The sequence below is a fragment of the Neovison vison genome, chromosome 12, assembly GCF_020171115.1.
Source record: "Neovison vison isolate M4711 chromosome 12, ASM_NN_V1, whole genome shotgun sequence".
NCBI classification, from domain to species: domain Eukaryota; kingdom Metazoa; phylum Chordata; class Mammalia; order Carnivora; family Mustelidae; genus Neogale; species Neogale vison.
Window position 1 is genome coordinate 147672307 of NC_058102.1, and position 13486 is coordinate 147685792.

The window sequence follows — 13486 nt, forward strand, 5'->3', positions numbered from 1 at the left end:
GAACTGTGGATTGGGATCCATCGCACGAGCGCGGGTGTCCTTCTCGTGTTTGGTCTGTGAGGACGCTCGGGCCGGCGAGGGGAAGGGTCACATCTGAGGAGGCAAGTAACTCAGAAGGGGCTCGGCCATCGCTCGTGTCCACGCCAGAGCCTGGACTCCAGCCACCGTCCTGTTGTCACCTAGTGTCCTCTATCTGGGCAGGCAGCAGGAGAGTAGAACTTGGCTGCGTTCGCCAGTGAGCCACACCATCTCGGCAGCTCGCCGCTGGTCCCGGTCCTGTCCCGGTGTTGGATTCCGGGCCAGAGGCTGCCGTCCCTCACTGAGCAGCCGGTTCCCATTCTTACCTGGTGAGCCCCAGGGTGGATGTTCGGGTTTCTGTGGCAGCGTCATACCCTCGCCCAGCTTTGTTCCCCAGCGTGGGCGTCGGCTGCGCTCGGAGCCACGGGGTCTTGCTTTTGCGCGTTGTACCTTTTCCCCATTGCTGCGTTGTACCTTCAGCCCCAACTCTGACGTACCCTACCTGTCCCCAAAGACCTCTCGTTGAATTTCATCAACGTGCCGGCGCCTAGCACCAAACCAACGAGGACACGAGCTGCCATTTACTTGAGTTACCGTGAAGAACAGGGCCCCTGAGGAGGAATTTCTTAAAGATTGACACAGCCTTGTGTGGGGGCTGCCGTTCTTGACGTTCTTTTATTGACCAGGTTTGACCTCCGGCTTTTCGATGTCAGTTATGGGTCCTGCACATCCTGAGAGTCAACCTTGCCACAAAGCTACAGTCCTCGACACAGAGCAGTACTGACGGCAACGTAGATGTGCGGACGGAGTAGAGCCGGGGGGGATGGTTTTTGTTAAGGGAGCTCGGACGTGAAATGGGGGGAGGACGGTGTCTTCCACAAATGGTGCTGGGAGACGGGGCACCCCCAGCGGAAGGAGGACACTGAACCTTCTTACTGTGGAGTAAAAAGTTAACTCACAGTAGATCAGACACTTAAGGGCAAAGACTGCAACTCAGAGAATAAAACCGGGGAAAGCATCACAGAATCTGGCAGTGATTTCTTAGACGACATCGAAAACACAGGCAACAAAAACGAAAACGTGAATTGGATTTCATCAGGATAAGTCCCGTGTGCCCCAGAGGCTACCGAGCGTTGCGGCAGCGTACAGGACGAGGGAGAACGCGTCTACAAATCCTGCATCTGTTACGTCCGAATCTGGAAACGAAACTCACAATTCAGCAACGACCAAAAAAAAAAAAGAGGGGAAGCAACGGACAGGGGACTTGAAGGGAGCCGGTCCGCCCCTGGGAAGATGCTCCACGTTCCTGCTCATTTAGGGACAGTGCCGTAGAGCCCCAGTGACACAGCACGTCCGTGGAGGTGGACGCGGACAGCACTCCCCATGGAGGGAGGTCCCTGTGCAGCCACCAGGAAGCAGCATGGTAGTGTCCTTGGAAACGAAGCATGGCACGACCCCGGGACCCAGCCGCGGGCCTTCCTTCCAGAAGAACCGGAAGCAGGGGCTTGAACCGACGTTGTGCACCAGCGCTCAGAGCAGCCCTGTCCGCAGAGCCGGAGGGAAGGAGCTCCGGTGTCCGCAGACGGACGCACGGAGACGCGCAGTGCGGTGCACACGCAGGAGTGTCACGCAGCCTTCCAGGAAGAGGAGTTCTGGCCACGCTGACCTCGGACGGCCCTGGAGGGTTTTAGGCTGCGGGAAATGAGGCGGCCACAAAGGACCGGCATAGGAAGTGCTTAGGGCAGTGAATTTCCCTGAGACAGAAGCACATGGGGCCCTGGAGGGTCTGGGGAAGTGGTTGGGGGCTGGGGACTGGCGGGGAGGGGGAGGAAGGGTTGGGGGAGGGTCGGGAGAGGGCCTGGAGCTGGAGGCTTCCCTTGAGAAAGAGGAGCTGGTTCGGGAAGGTGAGGGCTGCAGGGCAGGGCGGATTAATGGCCCCGAGGTGCGCACTTGGAAATAGCTGAGAGGGTCTGCTTTTGTTCGTTCACCGCAAGAAAACCCCGTGTGGGTGAGGGCTTCCGCGCTGGCCTGGCGGACGGTCTTAGTCCCGCCTGCAGTGAGTGCTCCCAGGTCCTGACCTTGAGGTTCCTGAGGTGACGAGGACACAGTGAAGCACCCTGTTCAGCTAAGAAGGTAGGAGGAGTCTGGGGGACAGTTTTGGTAGAATAAACTGAATAAGGAGGTTTTCCGGCAGAAGCCAACCAGGACGGTGTGAGGGACCGAGTTTTCTACATCATCCTGGATTCGCTGGAGCCGCCAGCATCTGGCCCAGGCGTGCAGGCACCTGTGCTGGAGACGCGTGACCCCAGCCGATCGCGGCCTCCTGTGCTGGACACGCGTGACCCCAGCCGATCGCGGCCTCCTGTGCTGGACACGCGTGACCCCAGCCGATCGCGGCCTCCTGTGCTGGACACGCGTGACCCCAGCCGATCGCGGCCTCCTGTGCTGGAGACGCGTGACCCCAGCCGATCGCGGCCTCCTGTGCTGGAGACGTGTGACCCCAGCCGATCGCGGCCTCCTGTGCTGGACACGCGTGACCCCAGCCGATCGCGGCCTCCTGTGCTGGAGACGCGTGACCCCAGCCGCCGGCCGATCGCGGCCTCCTCTTGCAATAAACAGAGTTTTTACTCTCGTTCAAAATGACTTTTGAACAAAACATTATTATCCCCAGAATAACGAGCATATTCAGTCTTTTACATAAAAACTTGCGGACATTTTTCACATGGGTGACCTTATTGACGCAGTTTGGGGCATTACCTTTAAAGGAAATGCCTTTAAAACGCATTTGTGTGCCTAAGCTGAACGGGGTTTGGGGAGCTGTGGAGGGTGCTCGGAAGACCCAAAGATGCGGCCCCCGTGAGGCCGGCCTGCAGGAACTTGCCGTACCGGAAAGGATACAGACACACTAGGATCGTTCGCTTTTCTAGACGTTGGGTAGTGATCGGGTCCTCAGAACAGGTGGTGAGCGCTGGAAGTGGACTGTCCCGGCAGCGGGCAGAGCGAGCTTTGTCCTTTGGGGGGAACATCTGCAACCCCAGAAGTCTTCACGGAGCGCAGAACAAGCCCCGGGCTGTCGCAGGTAGTAGGCACGCGTGGGAAAGAGCCACGGCGGGAAAGCATGTGGGGCCCAAAAGCTGGACAAACCAGTGTCCTCGGAGCCCCCGGCGTGGGGAGAGCCAAGCGTGGGCCCAGCAAGAAGAGTCGCTTTTAGGAGCCGAGACCTCAGCAGACGCGGGGCTGTGCCTCTGCCCTTGCCTCGTGGGTGCGGCCTGCACTGTGGGTCCTGAGGTCCAGCGGCATCTGGAGCACGGGGTGCGGTCGTGAGGGGCTGCGTGCCTCCGTCAGAGCCTGCCGCCCGCCCGTGAGCCCAGGAGGCCCTGCCGAGCCACCAGAAGACTAGCGTGTGCCGCGTTCAGACGTGGAAGGACGACGTCCCTCCCTTAAACTGCAAAACAGAACAACAGCGAAAGTCTTTCTGTTTTTGGTTTTTTTTTTGTCCTCGGTCTTTTCCATTTTCATTCTCGTCTCCTGGTGTTCGACCCGTCTGTCCGCGGCTTCGATGCCGTTGAGACAGAGCATCGGACCATTCCGTGTTTCGCTTTCATCTACTTTGCACTGGCACGGAACGCTTCGCCCTCCTTAGCACAGCTCTGCAAGGTTCCTTGAACGTAGCCTCGTCGGCAGGGCCGTGGTGACTCGGCCGTGGGGACTGGAAGGCCCGGGTCAGGTGGGTCTTCGTCTGAGCAGAGCTGGGCTGCGGCCGGCCCCGGATCCCGGAGCATGACCGGCCTGGTCCGGCAGTGACCCCGTATTGCTCTCGTGCTCCACCCTGGGGGGACGCCGCGGTGGACAGGTGCTCCGGGAGGACCAGGAGTCCACGGTTACCGGGTCCCTTGTGCGCAGGGCGACCGTCCGTTCTGGAGGGCAGCTCGGCGTTCTCTGCGGAAGCCTCGCAAGCGCTCGCTCGGTGAACACGGAGCTTGGCCGGACCCTGGTCTAAGAGCCGGTGTTGTCACCTCCGTGTGTCAGCTGGCGGCACAGACCTGAGGCTGTGACAAACCCCCAGGACCTGCCGGGAGGTCCAGCGTGTGGCCTCCTGTCCTCGGGCTGGGACGGGATAAGTCGCTTTGCTAGTTTTCCCAGACACGGTTCCTCAGTGCTGCGGAACGGCTCTTCCTGGCCTTCCCGGGGTTTGGTCCCTCGTTTCTCCGATTTGGATCAGCTGCAGGAGTGCCGTCTGGAGAGGACACCTTCAGTTAGTCCCAGACTTGTTTCATTGTCCACCGGCTGTCCTGCTGGCCGACATTGAAGACGTGGCCTGCTCGGTTCCCAGCTCGAACTGGCTCTGTGCCAATTCGCTTACTTAAATACGGAGATGGAGACGGAGCCTCTACCCGGCTGCTCACGGCAGAACCGCGACGTGTAGGCAGGACAACATTCGAGAAGAAACCGCTTAAGCACCTGAGTGAGGTCACGCAGGACTGACGTGTGCACGTTAAGTCGCGGGGCCGGAGAGCGTTGGACCGCCGGCAGCCGTCCGCAGGGAGGGGCAGGAGCACGGACGCGGGCCCGGGAGCGGGTCCCGCAGAGCCGAGCGCGGTGTGTGGTCACAGCACGGCTCCGCTCTGTCCCTAGGACGTGTTCCCAGCGGCCCGGAGGGAAAGGCCCAGAGGAGCCGCGGGGACGGGACAGCCAGCGGGGGCCGCGGTGGGTGAGCTGCACGGCAGACTCTACAACGAGCTCCACGTACACCGTCGGACCACGTGTTTGTGAAGCAGCCGGTGCCACGTAAAGGGGCGTTTGACAACGGAGCCTCCAACGTTACATGTGACAATGGGAATAAAACAGAAGTGACATCAAGTTAACGCTCTCAGACAGATTTCTAATTCTTCGCCGCCTCGGGGCCCACGTGGAAACACAGGTCGATGAGGAAGCGCAGCAGAAGCGCTCGGCGTGAGCCGCCCGCGGGAGCCTCGTCCCTCGCTAAGGCACCGCGGGGCTCTCAGAAAACACATTTCAAAAATCGCGTTCTCCATGGGGGTTTAGACCCAACTTTGACGACTCCGTGCTCATGGTGGCCTCCACGTGTGAGGCCTTGGGGGGAGTGGGGGGAACGGGGAGCAGGTGTCCGCGGAAGCCGCCTCCGTGCCCACGTGCAGGGGGACCGCCAGCCGGGCTGGTTCCCGTTCCCGCCTGCGAGCCATGCGCCGGGCCTCAGCCTGCCCCCTCCCGCCTTCTCAGCGACCCTCCTCCCGACACTAGGTCACAGGGAGGAAAATGAAGGCCCAGAGGGGCGAATGCTGGCCTGGGACCAGAGCAGAGTCCCGTGGGTGTCCGTCCGCAGCGGCAAAGGCCCCCGGACGCTCGCGGAAGCCCCTGCTGAGCCTGGGGGAGTGGGAGGAGCAAGGCAGGCGCAGGCCACGCCCGCCGCAGAAGCACCGTCGGGACCGCGGCGTCTGGGCTGGTTCTAGCCGACCCTCGGTCACTCGTGTCCGTACCCGTGCGAGGAGGCGCGCACGCCGCTTACTGAAGTGCAAGTTACCGCGGTGTCCTCCTGCGCCGGAGTGTCGTGGCTGAGAGCGTGGGCCCCGGGGCCGCGCCGGCTGGTTAACGGCTCCCGCTCTGTGTCCGTGCAGGTGGCGCTGGTGTTTCCCAACAACGACCCTGCTGCCTCCATGGTGGCCTTCTACGGCTGCCTGCTGGCCGAAGTGGTCCCCGTGCCCATCGAAGTGCCGCTCACGAGAAAGGTACGTCTCAGCCGGAGGGTCGGGCCCGGCCGCCGTGGAGCGTTCTCCCGAGGTCAGAGCACTCCGCTGGCTTTTTTTAAATGATTTTTCAGCTCGGCAGGATGTGGATTGAGAAGCACAGAGGTGTTTTGTGGCTTCTGAGGCTCCGGGCGGGGGTTCGGCGGCTACGTCGGTGGCGGGAACAGTTCCCACACCTGCCTTTGAAACCGTCGGGGCTTGTGTCCAGCTCACGGAGTTCATGCTCGGCTCACTTGTCCTGGGGCCCTGTGCAGGAGGGGCGGCTTGGAAAGTGATTGCTCATCTTGGAGCACTGCCAGAGGGCCGGGTTGGGGCTCTGGGGACGGAGGCGTGGACGTGCACCATTTCTGCACTTTGCTTCTCCTTGCACTTCTGCTCTGCGAAAGCTGTCCTGTCTAGGGATTCAAGCCAGCCCCAAGCACTCCAACACACTGCTGAAGCCAGGGAGCGTGCCACAGCGCACACTCTCCCGCTGCCTCGCAGAAGCCGGCAGGTGCACGCAGACCTCCCGGGGAACACGCAGGCATGCCGGCTCTGGTAGCTCAGGGCTAGCGTACCCGTGCCCCACAGTACCATATCACCTGCAGAGAGCGCTCTTGAGGATGGCCACCCCGGGGCCCTGCACAGGCGGCACGCTGAAACATGCCCGGCCTGTCCCCAGTAAAGAGCTACTTACTTGTCCCGGGGCTGCAGCCTGAGGCACAGGCTTCAGGTCCGCCACACATTTGGAGATGACGGAGGGACCCTGAGGAAACACAGATGGGGGGAAACTCTGCACTCAACTTTGACCTTGCTCCAGCTCACTGCCACCTCCAAGAAAGCAGGTCCACACACATCTGGAGCCCTGATGTTTGCAAGTCTAGGCCAGGAGCCCCCTCCAGACATCCTGGTCTGGAGGCCAGCACGGTTGATGATCAGGGTCCCACAGGACTGCATATATTTGCATAATTTAAAGCTGCCGCCTGAGATCCTGGCTACCAGGCAGTCTGGAACCTGGTGCTCAGTGGACTCCTCCCTTTGGAACACGATGGGTCTTGGCACAGCCTCAGCAATGGGAGCATAGCAGGAACAAACCTGTGCTTAGACAATTAGAGACAGTCAAGAGACAACCGAGGGAAAGGCCGCATGTGCAGACCCATCCCTCGCACCGGCCACTCCTTCCAGACTGGGACAGGCGGCTGCTCCACTGACGCAGAGCCGGACGAAGTGAGGAGACAGGAATTTGGTCCAGAAAAAAGATCAAGGTCAAACCTCAATGAAATAAATAGTTCAAAGTGATGGTCATAAAGACACTGAACTCCAGAGAAGTACAGAGGAGCGCTGTGAGCACTGCACCAGAGACGGGGAGCCGAGGGGGACACCAGACGGAAGTCCCGGAGCGGAAGGCTAACCAATCGGGATGGAAGACTGCTGGGAACACCCCACAGCAAGCAGAAGGCGCCAGCGAGCAGGAACAGGACAGCCTCACACAGAGCGGTGGAAGAAACAAAACCCGTCTGTTTTACGTTAAATAACTTGAGGGAACTGTAGGACAGCATCGGGGGGACAGCATTCACGTTAGGGAGTCGCAGAAGGAGGGGAAAGAGAGAAAGGGGAGAAAACGTAATTGAATAGACGATAGCAGAAACAGCCGTGACCTAGGGAAAGAAACAGACTTCTGTGTCCAGGGAGCCTGGAGACCGTGACATCACAGCGAGTGAATCCAGAGAGTTCACAGCAAGACACATTATCATTAAAGTGTCAACGTTAACGAGAGAATTTTAAAAGCAGCAGGAGAAAAACAATTTATTATATACAAGGAAACCACAAAGACTCTTTGTGGATTTTTCAACAGAAACCTTGTGGGCCAGGAGGGAGCAGCAGGATGTATTCGAAGTGCTGAAAAGCAAACCGGCAGCCGAGGACGCCCTGCACAGCGCGGCTGTCATTCGGAGTTGGAGGAGGGACGGTCTTCCGGGCCGGCTGAGCCAGAAGGAGCTCGTCACCACTGAGCAGGCCCTCTGAGAAACGTTCAAGGTCTGATTTCAGGTGAAAAGAGATTGGTAACAAGAAAATAAATGAGAGTATAAGCCTCATGGGCAGAGTCAATGTAGAGTAAAGGTAATGGATTGATTATTTGATAAAACTGAAACTAGAGTGAAGGTTAAAAAGACAGAAGTAGTAGAAATCCTGAAAACTACAATACTTTGTTAAGGGAAACACAAAGTAAAAAGATGTAAGTGCGATATCAAAACATTAAATACGGGGAGGGCAGGCAAAAACTCAGTTTTCCACCATGTTCAAACGCCCGTTGCCATCAAATTAACATAGACTGACACACGCATGCACAAGTGTGTGTGTGTGTGTGTGCGTGTGTGTGTGTACAGGCAGTTTTATGTGACCCGTACGGGACCGAAAAGCAGACACCTCTAGTGGAGACACGGAATATAAAGGATTCCTTGATCTAGGCGTCACACTGAAGACAGTCATCAAATCACAAAGGAGAGAGGAGGAAAGGAACAGAGAGCCCCTGCGGGGACGCAGTCAGAAAATGGTCCACAGAAGGGCAGTTGGTTCGCGTCTCTGACCCATGACTACTTCCCGTGTAGAAGGACTGAATTCTCTAAGCCAGAGGCGAACGGCAAGGTGGGGGAGAGGATGGAAGAGCCTGCGACACGCGGCCTCCCAGCGCCCCGCTGCGGACGTCAGGACCCGGAGAGGGCAGCGGGAGGCCGCTCAGAGATGCTCCGTGGAGGCGGAGATGAAGAGGACAACAGACAAAACAGATGTTCCAGAGGGTTACATAGCGCTAAGGGCATCGGTCTGCAAAGAAGACATAACACTTGTGAACATTTACGTACCCTGCACAGGAGCACCTAAATATATAAAGCTAATGTTCATACCCCTGAAGGGAGAGACCCAGGACAGCCGTGGTAGGGGACGTCGATTCCCCATGGACACCAGTGGACTTAATTACACAGAACGTTCCATCCTTCTATACGCACCAGAACCCACACTCTTCTCAAGGGCTTCTGGAATGAACTCCAGGACAGATCCCATGAGGCCACAAGGCAAATCTCAGTGAATTTCAGAAGAGTGAACTGTCGGGCATCTTTTCTGACGCACAGTGGTGTGAAACTAGAAATCAGTTACAAGAAGAAAACGGGAAGATTCACAAATATGTGGAGATTAAACAACGTGCCAGTGAATGACCCATGAGTCAACCAGGAAATCAAAGGAAAAGCTAAAACAAAACAAAACAAAACAAAAAAACACCAAAAACCAGCTTGAGACCAATTTAAACAAAAACAAACATAGAAAATTCAGCAGAGACCTCAGAGAGCCAAAGCAATGTCGAGTAAGAACAGCAAAGCTGGGGACACCTGCTCCCTGTTTTCAAGCCACATGACGGAGCTAGAGTAGTTGAAGCAGTGTCTAAAACAGACACATAGGTCAGCAGAATATAGTAGCCCAAAAGTAAACCCAATTTATTTATTGATTTATTTATTTAGGTCCGTCACTGTAGTTTATCCTTCAAGTCTCTGAATTTGAGTCATTGATGCTCGATCTTTTTTTTTTTTTTTTGAAGATTTTATTTATTTATTTGACAGGCAGAGAGGCAGGCAGAGAGAGGGGAAGAAGCAGGCTCCCCACCGAGTACGGAGCCCGATGCGGGGCTCGATCCCAGGACCCTGAGATCATGACCCGAGCTGAAGGCAGCGGCTTAACCCACTGAGCCGCCCAGGCACCCCTCACCAATGAATTTATGACAGAAGACCCAGGAATGCACAACGGGGAAAGAACAGTCTCTTCAGTAAATGACGTTGGGAAAATTGGACAGCGGCCTGCAGGAGAATGAAGCTAGACGCCCTCTTACCCAGGACACAAAAATTACCTCAAAAAGGGTTAAAGACTTGATTGTAAGGCCTGAAGCCACAAACTCCTAGAAGAAAACACGGGCTCCAAGTAAGCTTTTTGACATCAGTCTTGGTGATGAGTCCTTGGATCTGACACCAAAGGTGAAGGCAACAAACCGAAAACAAACATGTGGGAAAACATCAAACTAAAAACTTCTGTGCAGCAAAGGAAAGCATCAGCAGAAGGAAAAGGTAAGATTCCATTCCTCCTTAATGGGAGAAGATGCCTGCAAATTGTGTCTGATAAGGGATTATACCCACAATGTATGTGGAATTCATAGCAGTCAGTAGCCAAAGACACAATCCAATAAAAAATGGGGAGAATACCTGAATTGACATCTTTCCAGAGGAGACGCACAGATGGCCAATAGACACAAAGATGCTTAACGTCACTAATCATCATGGAAATGAAAATTAAAATCACTTTGAGGGACGCCTGGGTGGCTCCCTCGGTTCAGCCTCTGCCTTGGGCTCTGGTCATGATCTGAGGTCCTGGAATCAGCCCCGCTTCAGACGCCCTGTGCTCTGCAGGGAGCCTGCTTCTCCCTCCCCTCTGCCTGCCACTCCCCTGCTTGTGTGTGTGCTCTGTCTCTCTGTCAAATAAATAAATAAAATCTTTTAAAGAAAACACGTTGAGATTTCACATCATGCCTTTTTAAATAGATAAAAAGGCAAGAAATAGCAGGTTTTAGCAAGGATGTGGGGAAAGGGGAACCCTTGTGCACTGCTGGTGGGAATGCTAACTGGTGCAGCCATGTGGAAAACAGTATGAAGGTTCCTCAAAAACTAAAAACGGAGCTACCCTACAATCCAGCGATTACACGACGTGTTTTCTAAACAAACAGGAAAGCATTAATTTGAAGAGCTACATACAGCTCTGTGCTCTCCGCAGCAGCGTTTACAGCGGTCAAGCATGGAGACCCCCTGAACCTCCGTCAGCGGACGAACGGGCCACGCGGTGGTGTGTACACACGTTACTCGGCCGCGGAAAAGAAGGAAACCTTGCTTTGCCAGCACATGCAGCGACCTTGGCATGCTCAGTGAAACAAGTCAGAGAAAGATCTAAAAAACAAAACGAGTGAACGAACAAACCCACGGACACAGAGCCCAGACTGGCGGTTGCCAGCGGTGGTGGCTGTGGGGCGGGCGCGGTGGCCGAAGGGGCACAATTGCAGCTACCGGCAAGCGGGGGGCTGGGGACAGCTCGGGGACTCTACACGGGGATGGCATCGTGCGCATTTGAAGGTGGCCCTGAGAGTCGACCTGTGAAAGCCTTGTGCCGTGATATTTCTGCAGTGCATACAAATATAGAATCGTCGTTTTACATCTGAAAATGTTGTGTCCATTACACCTTAATTTTTTTAAAAAAGAACATTGAGCTTAGTAATCTGTAAGTACCTCAGTGTTTGATTATCTCGTGCTTCAGCGTCCTTACGCTAGAAATCTGGGTAGATGATGGACTTTTTACTGCGGAGGGTGTGGCTGTTGCTCATGTTTGGGTGTCTGGACATTATGGAGTCCTGTGTTCACCCAGGATCTGCCCGTTGCAGCTCTGAATCTTGCTGTCGTCACGTAGTCAAGCACAAGAACCGTGCGTTGGACGTAACCCACATGTCAGTGCTTTGGTCCACAGTAAAGCAGAGATAGAGGAACTTTAGGAAGAGAGGAGACTGTGACATCGACCGTCCCTGAGGACAGAGCGCCTGACGTCATCCAGGAGGTGGAGCTGATGGCCGCGAGGTGTGGTCCCCTCGGTCACCGGTCGTGTTCTGGACGATGCCCTTGGACTCCACCCCGGACCGAGCGAGCCTTCCCTCAGACCTGTCTTGTGCCAACTGTGCAGGGCGATGCTCCCAGCTCTGGAATGTCATGGTTTACACGTGCCCAGCCTCAGAGCCCCGGAGAGTTTCCCAGCCCTCTCTGCGGCTGCCCTGATACTCAGCGGGTCATCCCCTTCCAGTGCCTCGGGGATGCTTCAGGGTCTGCTGAGAGGGTGTGCACGTGTCCAGCTCTGCTCCTGGGAGCGGAAGGAGAGAATGTGGGGCTCCCTTGGACAATGAAGGGGGATGATTGTCACTTTGGCTTCCTGGGTACGAAACACGGGGGTTGCGTACTTGACGTCTCGGGCACACATCGGTATCAGGTGGGGCAGATGGTGGCCCTGGAAGTTGAGGACATCCTGTGACCTCTGACCTCAGGACCTCCTCCAGTGGCCCGACTCCTGCAGGTGTTTGCCGCCGGCGTCCCCATGTGCGGGAGATGCCCCTTGAGTGCTTCCGGGAGACCCGAGTCCCGGGATCGTCACGACTGGGAATGTGGAGGGTTTGGGGGTTGAGGGGACAGCCACGTTCTTCTAGGTGGCTTTAGTGCCGTGGTTAATTCTACGGCAGTTTACCTGAAAACCAACCGGGGGACACACGATGGCAAATGCAGGGGGTTGAGGCCCTTGGGAACGCAAAGGGCCGGTGGCCTTGATTCGAGGCTCCTGGCGCTCTGAGGTCTGCAGTGACCATCTGCAAGTCCACAACCAGGGAACCGTTCGCACAGGGAGGCACATGCCTCTGCCCTTTGGGCCACCTGACGGCCTCGGCACAGCATTTCAGCCGCCACTGGCGCAAACAGCCCAAACGCCCAGCTTGGCCACCACGTCACACCTCGTGACGCTTGGGAGTGAAGAGGTGAAGCACCGTGCGACGTCTGACTGACGTGGGATCTGTTCTTTGTCGTCGTGTGCGGAGGAGGTCCCTGCACTGATAACGCCGGACGGGGTGGTTCGTCCGGAGCTGCGCTGAGCGCGGGTCGGCCCCTTTGCTGAGGGGAGCCTCAGTGGCCGGCGAGGGTCCGTGCGGCCGCGTGCACCGGAGGAGGAGCTCTGCCGCTCGGGTGTGGGCTGGGCAGAGCCTCCCCCTGCCTGCTGGCCCTGCCGGGCTGACCTGCCGGCTGGCGTGCTCTCCGGCCCGCCCGGACCCGAGGGTTACCAGCCCGCGTTGCAGCACCTAAAGACCCTTCTCAGAAGAAAATGCCGAGTGCCTCTCTCCACCGACCGTTTCCTCGTGGAAAAAGGCCCAGGAGATGACTTTGTCTTACTGAGGCCACAAACTCATTCCTCAGCCGCCGTGACTTCAGAACGTGGCATTTGTGTCTGAGAAAACACTTTTAGGGGCGCCTGGGTGGCTCGGTCATTCAGTGGGCATCTCCGGCTCAGGTCACGATCTCCGGGTCCTGGGATCGAGTCCCGCGTCGGACTCCCTGCTCGGCGGGAGCTGATTCTCCTTGTGCTGCCCCTGCTTGGGCTCTCTCCGAAATAAACTAATGAAATATTGAAAAGAAAAGTAGCCTTTTAAAAAAAGAAAGCTTATTTTTTAAGTAGAAGAGCCTTCGTGCTGCACAGTTCGGAATGGGGTAGGAGGACGGAGGGTCTGACCGTTTCCTCCATCCGCGGCTCGTACCACCGGCTCCGCCGCGGAGGCCTGCTGGGAGCCAGTTTCAAAAACAACGTCGTTGAATGCACCGAACAGTCGAGTCTCGTGTGTTTGTTTATTCTCCATCCTAGCTCGGGAGGCAGGAAAGCTCCTCTTTCCGCAGGGGGTTTGCAGCAGGGGGACTGGCGTTCCTGGGGGCTTGGCCAGGGCGTGGGGAGCAGCCGGGGGAATCGCCTCCATGGGCCCCGCGGGGTCACAGCAGAGCCGGCACAGCCCAGTGCCGTCGCCCTGCCGAGGCTGAGCTGGAGCACGGCCGCGGCCGGTCGGGCACACCGTGAACAGTGAACCGGCCCCACCAGCATCTCAGCGGCACAGGCGGCTCTGC

At 56.9% G+C, this 13486-nt stretch overlaps 1 protein-coding gene across 2 annotated transcripts in view; it reads left to right on the plus strand.

Moving 5' to 3' along the window:
• DIP2C (disco interacting protein 2 homolog C) overlaps positions 1-13486 on the plus strand; it is a 347920-nt gene that overhangs the window by 229135 nt on the left and 105299 nt on the right. For both annotated transcript variants that reach the window (XM_044229196.1, XM_044229198.1), the window contains one exon: positions 5655-5765. In XM_044229196.1, coding sequence (XP_044085131.1) covers positions 5655-5765 — 111 coding nt within the window. The remainder of the gene's footprint in view (positions 1-5654; positions 5766-13486) is intronic.